This window comes from Leucoraja erinacea, chromosome 30, assembly GCF_028641065.1.
Source record: "Leucoraja erinacea ecotype New England chromosome 30, Leri_hhj_1, whole genome shotgun sequence".
NCBI classification, from domain to species: domain Eukaryota; kingdom Metazoa; phylum Chordata; class Chondrichthyes; order Rajiformes; family Rajidae; genus Leucoraja; species Leucoraja erinaceus.
The window spans coordinates 22,115,859-22,131,970 of NC_073406.1; the positions used below are offsets into that span (position 1 = coordinate 22,115,859).

Sequence of the window (16,112 nt, forward strand, 5' to 3'; positions counted from 1 at the left end):
GTGATGAAATGTCATTGCCCTGAAATGCTAACTAATTCTAATGCTAACTATTTCTCTCTCCAAAGAAGCTGCCTGCCTTTGAGTATTTCCAACACATTTTGTTTTTATTTCAGATTAGCACCATTTGCAAAATGCTGCTTTTGTGACTGGTAATAAGTAACTCATGCGAACTGTTACACTAAAGTCCCTAATTAGAAGTACACAGACTGGAATTAAGAGAAGAATCTTCATAAAAAATAACATAATAAATCCCAGCTCCTGTATAACTGTATCTAAACTCTGTCTGTGGCACCACGTATTCAGAGTTTCCATCGCTTCTGCCTGGTGCCTCCATTAGGCAAGCTGCAGTCTTTGACCTTAACCGGTTTTGATCAGCTAAGCGTTAAACCTACGTATCAAGTTCACATCGCGATCTGCGCCATTAATTAAATGAATGTATTAACCTATACTGGCTGGGCACAAACAAGTCAAACAACCAAGTTATAAGCTAACAATTGTTTATTAACTCGAGAACCCTGGTTAGCAGGACTTTAGATTAAATAGTAGATAGGGTTAATTGCAAAATAAATGGGAGGTTATAAACGCAACTTAATTTGTCAGTCATTTAATATTAAATGCTTGCTGATTATAAATTTACATTTGGGATCTGACTGTGATAAATTAATGAGATTAATTTAGGATTAGTCTCATTAGATAGCTGACGAGTTAACATGATTGAATAACTAGTCTATTAAATCGCTTACAGTCTATATTTTATAAAGCTTGCTCTTATTAAAGGCTGGGCGCTTGCATTCCTCTAGGGAGTACAGTGTTGCCCCTTGGGACATCAGTGTAAAGATGCGGTCCATTCCTCCTGCATCTTCTGGTCTTGAATAAATTCATCTGGTAACAATATCGTGCAGGTATAAAGCTCACCTTTGATCGACGTGAAACTGGAACATCACTGTGACACGCGTATAACAGCCAATGATCGCTACACAGATTTAACTATTTTACCTGTCAGGCATACGCATTCTAATTTTACAGAGACACACTTCAAAAACAAAACTAGATAAACATTTGTACTTTGGAGATTCCCACGGCACGAGTCAAATTGCAACTGAAGGCTCAGGTTGCCCGCGGCCAGATCACTGTCTTATACGACCAAAGCTTAGAATCTCTCGAACTCTCTTGCCCCATGTGAGAGACATGTTCAAAGAGTGCAGCGTGCAGCGGTAGAGTTGCTGCCTCACAGCGTTAGAGACTTGGGTTCGATCCTGACTAGCAGATGCTGTCTGCACGGAGTTTGTACATTCTCCCTGTGACTGTACTGGTTTTCTCCGGGTGCTCCGGTTTCCTCCTACACTCCAAAGACGTGCAGGTTTGTGGGTTAATTAGCTTCTGTAAATTGGTCCTAGTATGCAAGATGTGAAATTGGGATGACAGAACTAGTGTACAGGTATTCGTTGGTTAGGGTGGACTTGGTGGGTCGAAGGGCCTGTTTCCATGTTGTATCTAAATTAAACTTAAAAGTCAATCCCATTGCTGTTGCGACTACTGTACACAAGGCCATTTTGTTCCTCCAGTTCCCACCCTCACTGCCAGGTCAGCTATTTAGTTCTAAGGTCGAAAGGAACTGCAGACGTTGCTTTATACCGAAGATAAACACAGTGCTGGAGTAACTCGGTGGGTCAGGCAGCAGGTCATTGAGATGGACCCATCCTTTTTCTCCATAGATGCTGCCTGACCCGCTGAGTTACTCCAGCAGTTTGAGCCTCGTTCTTAGCTTCTCAGGTGCTGGCTCTCAGACAGGTCCTCATTAGGCAGGGTCATCTCAGTAAATCCACCCCCATTGTGAGAAATCTCTGAGCTAAGAAAGCAGGGGGGGAGGGGGGAGGGGCAGAAAATTGTATGACCAGAAAGGCCAAAGGTCAATAAAAAATTCAATAGTGAGTTGGGAGGAGATGCAAGTGATTTAAAAAAAAACGTAAGTGTTGGCTGAAATATGTAAACTATTAGAAAGGTTTGCACATGAATCCCAGGAAGCAGCATTAATTCTAACATTCCACAGCTGTTGAAAATACATTGTGCTTTCAATGAAGTATGTTTCAATGTATTCCTGGCTCTCTGCTTACTTTCTGCTTGGTTTCCTCAGGCTTCCTCGTCTACAAATTGGCTCCTGGAGACTCAGAACATTAATGAATTGAAAGCGGAGATCACCTCGTTGAAAGGACTTCTCCTAAGCAGGTAATGTGGACCTTGGGCTGCTACTGGGCTGCAAGCGTTGGGAGAGGATACTTAGTATTTGCACTGTGTCCAGAGAGTGCTTATTTCACAAAGAAAGGGGAGGCACGAAAAAGTGGGGGAACTTTAAGGTGATCTTCCCTGAATGATCAGTGTGCCCCCTACTCTACTCTGGCCATACACAGCACAACTAGTCCAGGCCAGTGAAAGATTCGGACATTTCCACTCTGACCACAGCGGCAGAGCACAGGTGTCTGTTTGTTGTGACGTGATCTTCCTGACGGTCTCTATCAGGACTTGCACATCGTGTAGCAACCCGGATAAGATACTGGGATTAAGTTGACCACTGTGGAAAGAGAGCATATTGAGTAAACGCAAAATAAAATAGAAATGGAGAATATACGGCATTAAGTGTAAGACTACTTATTTAAAAATGACACCGTCTTTCAAATGAATCCACTGGAGATCTTAAATCTCTTTCCCTCGTACAATTTACTCCTATGTTTTTAGTTCAGTTTAGCGATACAGCATGGAAACGGGCCCTTCAGCCCACTAAGTCCACACCAACCATTGATCACTAGTGCTAGGTTATCCTACTTTCTCATCTACTCCCTCGAGACAATTTTACAAATGCCAATTTAACCTACAAACCCGAACATTTTTGGGATGGGGAGGAAGCCAGAGCTGCAGGAAGAAACCCACATGGTCACAGGGAGAACATGCAAACACCACACTGACAGCACCCGAGGTCAGGATCGAACCCGGGTCTCTGAGAGGCAGCAGCTGTGCCACTGTGCCGCCCATCAAAAATCTGCTGGCACAGATATAACACATTGCTGCCATCTTATCTTTAGAGATACAACGGGGAAACAGGCCTTTAGGCGCACCTAGTCTGCACCTACCGACAATCCCCGTACACTAGCACTATCCTACACGCTAGAGCTAATTTTACAATTCTAACCAAAACCCATTAACCTACAAACCTGTACGTCATTGGAGTGTGGGAGGAAAACCGGAGATCCCGGAGAAAAACCACACGTCCACGGGGAGAACGTACAAGCTCCATACATTTAGCAGCTGTAGTCAGGATCGAGCCAGGGTCTCTAGCGCTCTACCTCTGCACCACCGTGCCGCCCCGAATGTATTCAACCAACTAGCTCAGATGGTTTTAATATTGTGACTGATTCTGAGAAGATGTAATTCCCCTATTCTGTATGAACTTATCGCATCATGGAAACACGATAATCATTATTGTAACAAAGCAAATGCCAGTGGTTTCTAATTACTGTCGTGGGAGAGCTGTACACAGGTACTTGCCTGTCCCTTTACCGTAACTCTCAGCTAGAAAGAATCTAGATGTTATGCAGGTTAGTCAATAGAACCAAAATAAATCAACACATTGAGTCATAGTGTGATACAGTGTGGAAACAGGCCCTTCGGCCCAACTTGCCTACAGCGGCCAACATGTTCCAGCTACACTAGTCCCACCTGCCTGCGTTTGGTCCATATCCCCCCAAACCTGTCCTATCCATGTCTCCTTTATTATGATAGTTGGATATTATTTGCACATGTGGACTAGTAGATAGATAGATAGATCCTTTATTGTCATTCAGACCTTTCGGTCTGAACGAAATTATGTTGCCTGCCGTCATACACAGAATCAATAATAACAAAACATACAATAAACACAAATTAAACATCCACCACAGTGAGTTCACCAAGCACATCCTCACTGTGATGGAGGCAAAGTCTTAGTCTCCGTCTCTTCCCTCCTTGTTCTCCCTCTGCGCTGAGGCGATCAATCCAGGCCGGAGATGCCGCCCTCCAGTCCAGCGGACCTCCGTGGTGATGTCGCCGCCGCCGAAAGCCAGAACGCCGTCTCACAGCATCAGCTCCGGGCCGCCAGCCCCAGTTAGTGAACTCGTCTAATCAATCGCACAACCACGTGAATGTATTGATCAGCCAGTGAATAGCTTTCTTCTTAAGTCGACAGCTCTAGGTTCTGCCTGTTTCTCCATCAAAATCACTAACTGTTGTATTTTGCCTTCTTTCCACAAATGGTTACAACTTTGATTTTGGTTTCCTTCCTTATCTTGGGTGTGGCTAGTAGAACTAGCAATTGGTTCAACTTCAGAAGAACATACCTCCTGATCTTATAGAGGTGCACAAAATCATGAGAGGAATAGATCGTGTAGATGCACAAAGTCTCTTGCCCAGAGTAGAGGAATCGAGGATCAGACGACATAGGTTTAAGGTGAAGGGGAAAAGATTTAATGGGAATCTGAGAGGGTAACGTTTTCACACTAAAGTTGGGGGTGTATGGAACGAGCTGCAGGTAGTTAGAAACATAGAAATTAGGTGCAGGAGTAGGCCATTCGGCCCTTCGAGCCTGCACCGCCATTCAATATGATCATGGCTGATCATCCAACTCAGTATCCCGTACCTGCCTTCTCTCCATACCCCCTGATCCCCTTAGCCACAAGGGCCACATCTAACTCCCTCTTAAATATAGCCAATGAACTGGCCTCAACTACCCTCTGTGGCAGAGAATTCCAGAGATTCACCACTCTCTGTGTGAAAAAAGTTCTTCTCATCTCGGTTTTAAAGGATTTCCCCTTTATCCTTAAGCTGTGACCCCTTGTCCTGGACTTCCCTAACATCGGGAACAATCTTCCTGCATCTAGCCTGTCCAACCCCTTAAGAATTTTGTAAGTTTCTATAGTTTCCCCCTCAATCTTCTAAATTCTAGAGAGTATAAACCAAGTCTATCCAGTCTTTCTTCATAAGACAGTCCTGACATCCCAGGAATCAGTCTGGTGAACCGTCTCTGCACTCCCTCTATGGCAATAATGTCCTTCCTCAGATTTGGAGACCAAAACTGTACGCAATACTCCAGGTGTGGTCTCTCTGCTCCTATACTCAAATCCTTTTGCAATGAAAGCTAACATACCATTCGCTTTCTTTACTGCCTGCTGCACCTGCATGCCTACCTTCAATGACTGGTGTACCATGACACCCAGGTCTCGCTGCATCTCCCCCTTTCCCAATCGGCCACCATTTAGATAATATTGAACAAGGACTATCCCAACATTTCAGAAACAGTTAGACAGGTACATGGATAGGGCAGGTTTGGAGGAATATGGCCCCAATGCAGGTCGGTGGAACTAGTGTATCTAGGACATGTTGGCCGGTGTGGGCAAGTTGGGCCAAAGTGCCTGTTTCTACACTCTATCATTCAATCAATCAATCAGTTTTATTCGTCACTTGCACATAAAGTGACTCTAGTTAGTGTCATCCTGCATACACATATGGATTTTCTTATATCATCTCAGTTAGGAATATCTTCCAGAAGTCTAAAATAATGTCATGAATTGCTTATTGAACCAGATAACTATCTTATTGCCTGCTGGATGTGTCCACCAGCACATTCCTCCGTTCTTTGTCAGTAATCTGCAGCCCAATACCAAGGTTTTAGAGTAGTTGCTGCACCTTTGAGAGTTATCCCCAGTAATTGTCACAAAGCAACTTCATGATAGTAGTCAAATTAGGCCTTTGCAAAATCTGAAACTTTTAATCCAACATAAAATATTCCAGACTCAGCAAAATTCAGCATTTTCTACCTACTCAAAAAGTGAGTGATGCAAAGTAATCATTCAACGCCATAATTTATGATGGAGGTTCTCCATAGAGAGAAATAAACAGTGTTCACAATTGTAACCTTTCCGACGTTAGAAGGGATGTGTTCTCTCTCGGTAGTGTTTAAATTCACAGTAGGCCCCCAATGGGGAAGAAAGCTGATGTCACTTTGGGCAAAATAAACGTTTTATCTCATGGAATAATCATGTACAAAACCCTGAATAATGCTTATGGAGTTGCAATCATCTAACAAACGTTAACGCTCAAAACTTGTTCTTTGACTGTAGGCGACAGTTTCCGTCTTCCCCCTCAGCTCCGAAGCTTCCTCCGTGGCAGATCCCTGTCAAGCCGTCTACAATAGCCACCTCTGCGACCTCAGTCAATCACAACAACAGCAGCAGCGACATCTCACCGGTCAGCATCGAGTCGGCCTCGACCTTGTCCTCGCCAGCTACCGAGACCCACAGTCCGGAGGTAGGAAGTCTCAGTGGCCACGTAGCTGCTAACAGCAATGACGTGGATGTGAAGTGTCAGGTGAGGATGGAGGTCCAAGGGGAAGAGGAGAGAAGACAAGACAATGAAGACGAGGATGAAGATGATGACGTCAGTCACGTGGATGAAGACGATTGTCTCGGCGTGCAAACAGAGGATAGGCGGGGTGGCGATGGACAGATAAATGAACAAGTGGATAAATTACGCCGTCCAGAAGGAGCCAGTAATGAGAATGACATTAACTAAATGTCACAAGTGATTCAGTATTTGGCTTCCATGGACAGAATTTCCCTAATTCCATTAATTTACTGTTAATATGTGCTTATTGCATCCTGAGCAGTGGGTTTTTGCAAATCAACAAATTATGCTGTGAAACAAGTAACCACCAGGCAACGTAGGTGAGGATCAGTTACACCCCCCCACCGCACAGTGGAGGCAACATGATCGCAGGTCTGACCAGGTCAGGCGAGGTCAGGGTTCATCGCACGGAGAGTGTACAGCCTCGCTGGTTCTGAACCCACATCGCTCAGCTCCCATCTCCCTGATTTGTATAGATTGCAACCCAGCAGAATTCAACACCCTGCTTGCGATGTGTGTTGTCGGCACTCAGTCAGCTGTTGATGTGATGCAGAATCAACCAAGAAAGCGTAGTAGGAAACCCAGGCCCCACTTCAGTGTAAAGAGGTAGTGGCAGCAACAAAGCTTCTCCGTGTCAGCAGTCCGCGTCGATAGCAACCGCTCCAAAACATGGTGTCGTTATCTCCTGCTAAAAACCTAACTGGAATTGAAGTTAGTGTCGATTTTATCATTGTAAAATGACAATGAATGAAAATAGTGCATTAAAAATATCACATCTGCATTAGAATAACTTGCAGAAACAAGGGACTGCAGATGCTGGTTTATACCAAAGATAGACGCTAAGTGCTGGAGTAACTCAGTGGGTCAGGCAGCATCTCTGGGGAAAAAGGATGGGTGATGTTTCAGATCACGACCCGAAAGATCTGGCCATCCATTTCCTCCAGAGATGCCGCCTGACCCGCTGAGTTCTTGCAGCTTGTGTTGTTCTAGGTATGACTTTAGGTGCAGTGCAGACCAGGGTAGATCTGAAGAATACGTGCATGTCAGCATTGATTTTGGCTTGCTTGAAATATTCACACCCCCCCCCAACTATTTTGCCACTCTAATGCAAGAAATCTTTTTTCTACCGTTGCACCATTTCTTGTAAAAGGTCAATATACGGAAATAAAGTGAAGTAAAGTCAAATCAAGTATTGGAGAAACAACAATAAGGCCACTCCCAGCACACACTGATTATTGAAGCTGTGTTGGTGGGTGCTGTACAGGTCACCATAGATCAAGCAAATTCCTTACAGGGTGAGGGTGTGGAACATGAAGTGTATGTTCAGGGTAACGGCACCATACTCACTTCAGCTATTTCTGTCCTTTCAAGGGGAGTGTCCAGACTCACTACCAGCTGCGGGAGAGACTTTAAGCAGTTCGCTGAACAAAAAGCTGTTATATTGCATTTTTCTTTTGTTTGGAGATTGAGTCAGAATGTGCATTTTAAACACCTATGTTTTAATTCTGTTTGATTCCAAGGAAGGTTTTAATGTAAAATGCCAAAATATGGTGGGAGTGGTGAAGAATGTTTTTTTTTTTCAGTATTGCATTTGTGGTGTTTAAAATTGAACTTTACAGTAAAGCACATAAATGGTTTGATACATGATGTATTCATTAATTTAGAAATACAGTTTATGATGTCGGCAATTAAAATGCTCCTGTCTCTTAAAAGTTATTTATTATGTTCCAAGTACTGGGACAGCATCTGCATTAAAGGTTCAGTGACATTTGGGGGCAGAGGGGCTGGTTATATTCAACAAAATAAATTGAATATATTGCTTTTGCAAATGAAAAACAATGTTACATCCTGCTTTTAATAATTTGCCAAAAAATATTATCATCACGAATTTGGAGCAAGAAAGCATTTATTTAAAAACATTTTGAGAGCCAGTATATTTTGTTAGGAGGGCTTTGATTGCATAGTAACTACTTCAATGTTAATTATATTAATCAAGCTTTTAAATTATACACATTTTCAGTCGTGGTGAAGTTAGCTCCCAAGTAAATGTTCTGATTGCCACATCTACTGACCTTTAAGAAAGAAGGAAGTTCTATTGTTTATTTATTTGACACTAGTTCAGAGATGGTATTAATTTATTGCCAACGTGTCACGATGCACATTAACAAAAAAAACTTTCAGATGAAGGTAGCAGAAACAAATGGGATTGATGGACGTTGCGGAGATTCGGCCAGTCACGGCTCAAGCTCCCTAGTTTCTCCAGAGGATGGTAATGACACCATTGGGGACAGGGATGTAGAGGGGCTGGTGATTTGGTCCAAATCAAATCTCATCAGCAGCTGACTGCTGCAACTTGCTTCATTAACATGGAGAACCCTGGCAGCAATTTGGACTGGATGCAGTTTGTGACAATTTGTGTGTAGGGAAATGCTAGTTTACACCAAAGATAGACACAAAATACTGGAGTAACTCAGCAGGACAGGCAGCATCTCTGGATGCCTCTATCGTAGCTGCTTTCTGGCATCCACCACTCTGCATCAAAAAAACTTGCCCTGCACATTCTCCTGTACACCCTCCTCTGATCTTAAGGCTACACACTCTAGTATTTAACAATTCTACCCTGGGTAAAAGGTTCTCTCTGTACCCTGTGTGGCCTCTCATAATTGTATATACCTCCATCAGGTCACCCCACAACCTCCGATGCACCGGAGAAAACAATCCCAAGTTATGCAACCTCTGTTGATACATCCAATCCAGGCAGCATCCTGGTAAACCTCTACTGCACTCCTGCAAGATAGACACAAAAAGCTGGAGTAACTCAGCTGGACAGGCAGCATCTCTGGAAAGAAGGAATGAGTGACGTTTCGGGTCGAGACCCTTCTTCAGACTGATTGTTTTCTCTTTCCTAAATACCAAATTTGAGTTCCTGCGGATTTTCTCTTACTTTAAATTCATGACCCTTTTCTTATTTGTACATTATTTTGAGCTCAATAATATTTATTACATAGTTACATTAGGAACGACAGATGAAGAGCTGGAGAAGGTCACTTGACCTTGTGAACCTGCTCCACCATTCAGTATGATCAAGACTCCCCTGTGTTAATGGCTGATTTTCCTGTACACTTAGCTCAGCATTTCTCCTTTTCCCTGGCATCTCTTCACCCCCTCCTCTGTCAACAACCCACCTTCCTCTGGCCGTTTAATAAAATAATTTGCGTCCACCACCCATTGAGGAAGAGAATTCCAAAGACCCGTGTCTCTCGGGGATTCAAAGGATGAAAAGTGCAATAGGTACTTTTGCAAGGGTTAGGGAACATTTAGACAGCTACATGGATAAGACAGGTATAGAAGCATATGGGTCAAACGCAGGCAGGTGGGACTAGTGTAGATGGGACATGTTGGTCGGTGAGGACGTTGGGCTGAAGGGCCTGTTTCCACACTCTATGACTCGAGGTGTTGCACATTGAGTTGGGTCACAGTCTGAGTAGGTTGTTGATCCCTAGAGCACCTCTGTCTTCCGGTAAGATCAAGGTTGAAATCCTACATCAATGGCACTATTCTGTGCTAACTCCATACCCCTTTGTTCCCTTAATATCCAGCAACCGATTATTTGCCTTGAATCTGTACAAGCACATTTACTTTTAGACCTTAAAGATACAGTGCGGAAGCACTGAGTCCGCATAGACCCACGATACAATAGCACTATCCTACATACAAACGGCATTTTGCAATTGGTTTCTACTGAAGCGAATTAAACTGCAAACAATTAACCTACAAATCTGTATGCCTTTGGAGTGTTGGTGGAAACCGGTGCACCCGGTGAAACCCAATCGGCCACAGGGAGAACGAACAAACTCCACACAGACAACACTCGCAGTCAGGATCGAACCCGGGTCTCTGGCGCTGAAAGGCAGCAGCTCCAGTGCTGTGTCTTTGTGTCGCCCTATGTTCAAAAGCTCGTCTAGTCATTTAAACAAAGTAACTGACGATATAAGTAAGCTCGTCCTTTAGTCATTTCAACAAAGTAACTGACGATATTCGTAAAGTTCCTGGCGATGTAGGTAAAGACATACAAGGAAAATGTGAGTGGGTAATTTTAGCTAACAAAGATCTTGAAGATATACAAAACATAGCTAAAGTTCTCAAAGGTAGTTGTAATGCACAAGATATCGACATGAATATAGTCTGTAGCTTGTTTCGGGTATGCACTAGTGACCTCAGCTGAGGTAGAAAGACGTTTTTCACAACTGAAGCATATTCTGTCTGACAGACGGCATAGTTTAACATCAGATAATTTGAAAACAATGCTCGTAATCATGTGCAACCAGGCAACTTTGGTCAATTAATGTAGTATACCTTTATATTATCATTTTCAACCATATTTTTGGTGGTGGAAATAAAATACTTTTTTCGTGCCTCATTTAAACAAGATATATGCATCATTAATTTCTCTAAAAATGGACATGGCTTAAACTGTTATGCAAAGCTTATTTTGATTAAGCTGCTTTATTTCAAAATAAGATGAATATTTACTGTAATGGTTACAATAACAGTCCACGGCTTAATCAATTGACCTTATCAAGCCATTAAAGAAAGCATGATAAACGGTCTAATTGTTTTGTGTAACAGGACGGCAGCTCATCAGAAACACCAGGCTCCCACACTGCCAGTTGGTGGTTGTCTCCACCTTCCCTTGTACAAAACCTGGCCATCCCATTCACCTGCTTCACTGTCACTGAAAGAGGACCTGGCTTAGCAGGTCCCAGCCAGCATCGGTCAGCCTTACTGCCTCTGCGACCACTCTTCCTTTCCAGTCATTACGGCAGATATACATCGATGCTACTTAATTGTCACATGTACCCAGGTACAGTGAGATGCTTTGTTTTGCCTATAACTAGAACCAGGGTGTTTAGGCACTAACAAACTCTGAAATAGGCAGGCAAAAAGTCATAATAAAATTACAAAAAAGGCACAAAAAAGGTATTTTTTCCACCACCAAAAATATGGTTGAAAATGATAATATAAAGGTATACTACATGAATTGACCAAAGTTGCCTGGTTGCACATGATTACGAGCATTGTTTTCAAATTATCTGATGTTAAACTTTGCCGTCTGTCAGACAGAATATGCTTCAGTTGTGAAAAACGTCTTTCTACCTCAGCTGAGGTCACTAGTGCATACCCGAAACAAGCTACAGACTATATTCATGTCGATGTCTTGTGCATTACAACTACCTTTGAGAACTTTAGCTATGTTTTGTATATCTTCAAGATCTTTGTTAGCTAAAATCACCCACTCACATTTTCCTTGTATGTCTTTACCTACATCGCCAGTAACTTTACGAATATCGTCAGTTACTTTGTTGAAAACCTGCAAGTTATTCACGAATGTTTCGCCACGTTTCTCCAGGGAAGTGATAGCTTGTGGGAAGTTTGCAAAATTTATTTTATCTTTTCAAAATTTGCAGCATAGTAGAGTGCAGCAGAGAGCCATGTACCCCACCTAGTCAAAACGGGCTGAGTTAGTGGAATCTCGGGTGCCATTTCCTTGAACAACTGCATACTTTGAGGTGCTTTGAGGAAGATTTTCTTGACATTGGAAACTACGTGATCAACATTTGGAAACAAGCTACGTATGTGCTTGGCAATTCTGTGAAGTCCTTGATCTAAACATGTCAAATGCAACATTTTGTGGAATAAAACTTTTAAGTCACAAACAGAAGAACATTCACATGTTTTCTACCTTCTGGCCAAAGTACAGCAAGTGAAGATGTAAACAACTGAACAATAGTTGAGCTGTTTGACTTCTTCAATACTTCCGATGTCAAAAATACTCCTTTGATGGTTGACCTGCCTCCAGTTTACCGATTACCACATTGGCAACATATCTCCCGACAGCATCGGTTGTCTCATCTATTGAGATCCATATTTACTTCCATGCAACATCATCTCTAATTTTCTGCACAACAATGTTGAAGTTGCTGACAACATAATTTTTCCGTAATGATGACTCGCTTGGTATATGTTCCTCTGTGTAGTTCTCTAAAAAAACCTCTGAGAGATTTGTTTTCCAATTTCCACAGTGGAATTCCAGCATCAATCAATGCCTTGCACAGATCACTTTGCGACTGGAGCCAGCAGTAAATGGTCTTCACATATCGCCTCCAAGCTCGGTCACTCTCTCCGCCCTTCTCTCCCCCACCTGACGCATCTGGCAATCAACTCCCCCACCCCTTCTTATCTGTATCCGCCTATTACTTGCCAACTCTTGCCCCAAAGATACTCAAAATGCCGGAGTAACTCAGCAGGTCAGGCAGCATCTCTGAAGAAAAAGGATGGGTGACGTTTGGGATGGGACCCTTCTTCAGACCCATTAGTGTAGTTTAGAGGCACAGCGTGGAAATAGGCCCTTCAGCCCATCGATTCCACGCCAACCAGCGACACTAACACACACTAGGAGCAATTTATAATTATATCAAGCCAATTAACCTACAAACCTGTACGTCCTTGTGTGTGGGAGGAAACCAGAGATCCCAGAGAAAACCCAAGCAGGTGCGGGGAAAATGTACAAACTCAGTCCAGACTTCAGAGTCTAAAGAAGGATCCTGAACCGAACATCACCCATCCTTCTCTCCAGTGATGCTGCCGGACCCACTGAGTTACTCCAGCACTTTGTGTCTCCAGCTGTGCCTTGCTCAGCAATTTGGCTCCAGCATCTGCAGCTCTCGTGTCCCCAAATGTTATATCCGTTCAGTAGTGCCAGTGCTTAGATCTTGTGTTACTGAAGTTCCCAATGTCAGTGTCTTGAACAAAGTGTCCCTGGACCAGCTCCAACCCATCTGACAATCGCCACTTCAGAGAAAACCATCAATTTCTCTGCAGATGGTTCCCACTTTAACGTCACCATTTCATCTCCAAATAAAACATTTGGTCGACTGTTTTTTTTCAAATTCTTTGATTGCCATGAATAACTAATTAAAATATGGATGAATTAATTTTTCGCTACCAGCAATCTCCATCAATCAGAAGAAGTTTTTTATTTCGGGAAAAGAACAAAAGGAATACGGCGACATAAAAAAACTGCAGATGCTGAAGTTCTCAGTTAAAAACAAACCGCTGGAGGAACTCAACGGGTCAGGCAGCACCTGTGGAGGGAAGTGGACAGATGACAGTTTGGGTCAGGACCCTTCTGCAATCTGAAGAGGGTCCTGACCTGAAACTTTCTGTTCATTTCCCTTATAAAGACACAAATAGCTGGAGTAACTCAGCGGGTCATGCAGCATCTTTGGAGAAAAGGAACAGGTGACTTTTCAAGTCGAGACTCTTCTTCAGACTGAGAGTCACGGGAAAGGGATACGAGAAGTATAGATGTTGATGTAGAGAGATATAGAACAAATGAATGAAAGATTTTGCAAAAAAGTAACGATGATAGAAACAGGCCAACTTAAGGGTAGACACCCACAACAAAGCTTTGTGGTGGGCACTTTGGAGGACTGAGGGTGACTTGGCTAGCTGTGTGTGTGAAGCTTAACTCTCAGAGGACCCTTTTGGGTCAGTAGTTCAACAGCATTTGTTTCAGGAGTAAACAACTAATGAGAGAGAACCTGTCCACAATCAACTAGTTCTGGCAGCTTTAGTTCCACTCCCGCTGGGCTCAGGTTGAGCATCAAACCTGCGTGACCCGTATCATTTTCTCTTCAAAGTTACTGTGGTATTCTCACACTTTATGTTTTTCTTTGAGCAACTTTTGTGAAATGTCGGGATCCGCAGATAGACGGCATGGGTGTAATTTGTCAAAGTGGACAACTGCGCTGTTTGACGACAAGGCTGCAGAGATTGGGTAATTAGTTTAGTGGAACAGTAGCTGTAATTAGGTGAGGCCAGGTGTGCATTTAAATTCCTGCTCGATTCAGAGAAGTAAAACATATCTAGGAAACAATTACACGGGGGTAATTGTACAAATAACTCATGAATCCCAAGGAATGAGAAAGTGGGAAAGGGAGGGTAGATATGGTGCTTTAGAAAAAGCTTCTAAATTTCAACTATAAGTTCAAGTTCGTGAGTTTATTGTCATGTGTCCCTGTATAGGACAATGAAATCCTTGCTTTGCTTCAGCACACAGAACATAGTAGGCATTTACTACAAAACAGGTCAGTGTGTCCATATACCATAATATAAATATATACACACATGAATAAATAAACTGATAAAGTGCAAATAACAGGTAATGGGTTATTAATAATCAGAGTTTTGTCCGAGCCAAGTTTAATAGCCTGATGACTGTGGGGAAGTAGCTATTCCTGAACCTGGTTGTTGCAGTCTTCAGGCTCCTGTACCTTCTACCTGAAGGTAGCAGGGAGATGAGTGTGTGGCCAGGATGGTGTGGGTCTTTGATGATACTGCCAGCCTTTTTGAGGCAGCGACTGCGATAAATCCCCTCGATGGAAGGAAGGTATATGAGCCGATGATGGACTGGGCAGTGTTAACTACTTCACTGCACTATAGTAGTGCAGTGAAGGCCATTCAACCCATATGTCCATGCTAGCTCCTGTGGGAGTGATCGATTCTCATTATGTCAGTACCCTGGCTTATTGGTAGCTCTGCTCTGACTGCACCCGAGGTGGGATCAGGACATATGACAATAAAACACTCTTGACTCTTTCTTGACTCTTGACGCAAGTCCCTCGAGCTGTGTGGCAGCAGCACTAACGGCTGCACCACCGGACGTTGATCAAACGTATAAGGGTTGCCACTGAGAGCCAGCTCAGATGGATACAGGTCAGAAGACCAACTTTTATCTCGTTCTACATCCACCAATCTGAGGAAAATCCAAGTCAATTCGAAAATAAAGTTTTCCATCATTTGAGAAGGTAACTGTTCAGAATGAAAGTATTTTACGATTCTCAGTTTCACGGAGTGTTCAACAGTGAACCTTCTCTGACGGTTCTGTTTGGGATCAGAGGAGAAAGTGGATCAAAGGAAAGTTGTTGGGATTCACTTATGGAATGGTGGCTTTTTGTTAAATGACTTAAGAACCTGAAGGAAATAGAGAGAAGTATCTGCAAGAAGGTTCTGGTTATTGTCAATGATGAGAAGGTTGTTGAAGGGCCTGTCCCACTTGGACGTCATTTACGCAACATCATTTACGTGTCACGACGCACGGCGCCCCAGGATTTTGGGATGTACAAAATCTTTGTGTTCCATCTGCGTGGCGCGCAAATGATTCCCTAGTGGGACAGGCCCTTGAGGAACACTTTCGGGTCAAAAGTGAGTTATTTTTATCTGACATAGGAGGAGGTTATTTGACCCATTAATATGCTTGCTCTCAGCATTCACATCGATAGCTCTTCCTACCACCGCCACCACCCTGTGACCCCTTTTTGCATGGGTTAGATAGCCAGGCACATCAATTTGATATAAGAACAATTTAAAGGAAACAATGTTTGGAAGTGCGTGGTGCCCAGGTTGTGTAGAATGTTTGGCGATGGACTCGAGAGTGCCAGGTGAATCACCAATGTATTCAAGAGCACACAGTCCATAGGTGTCCAGGCTCTAAATAGAAAGCACAGCTGTGAGAAAAATCAGAGGGACTTGCACAGTAAAGGGCCTGTCCCACGTGGCCATCATTTGCGCGTCACGCAGATAGCGCGCAAAGATATTGTACGTCACAAAATCCTGCGACG

At 43.2% G+C, this 16,112-nt stretch overlaps 1 protein-coding gene across 1 annotated transcript in view; it reads left to right on the top strand.

Moving 5' to 3' along the window:
* Positions 1-8,268, top strand: part of pex14 (peroxisomal biogenesis factor 14) — a gene marked incomplete at its 5' end in the record, with an annotated part of 239,068 nt that extends 230,800 nt beyond the window's left edge. The window contains 2 exons of the mRNA XM_055659021.1: positions 2,135-2,226; positions 6,147-8,268. Coding sequence (XP_055514996.1) covers positions 2,135-2,226; positions 6,147-6,597 — 543 coding nt within the window. The remainder of the gene's footprint in view (positions 1-2,134; positions 2,227-6,146) is intronic.
* Positions 8,269-16,112: the final 7,844 nt, after the last annotated feature.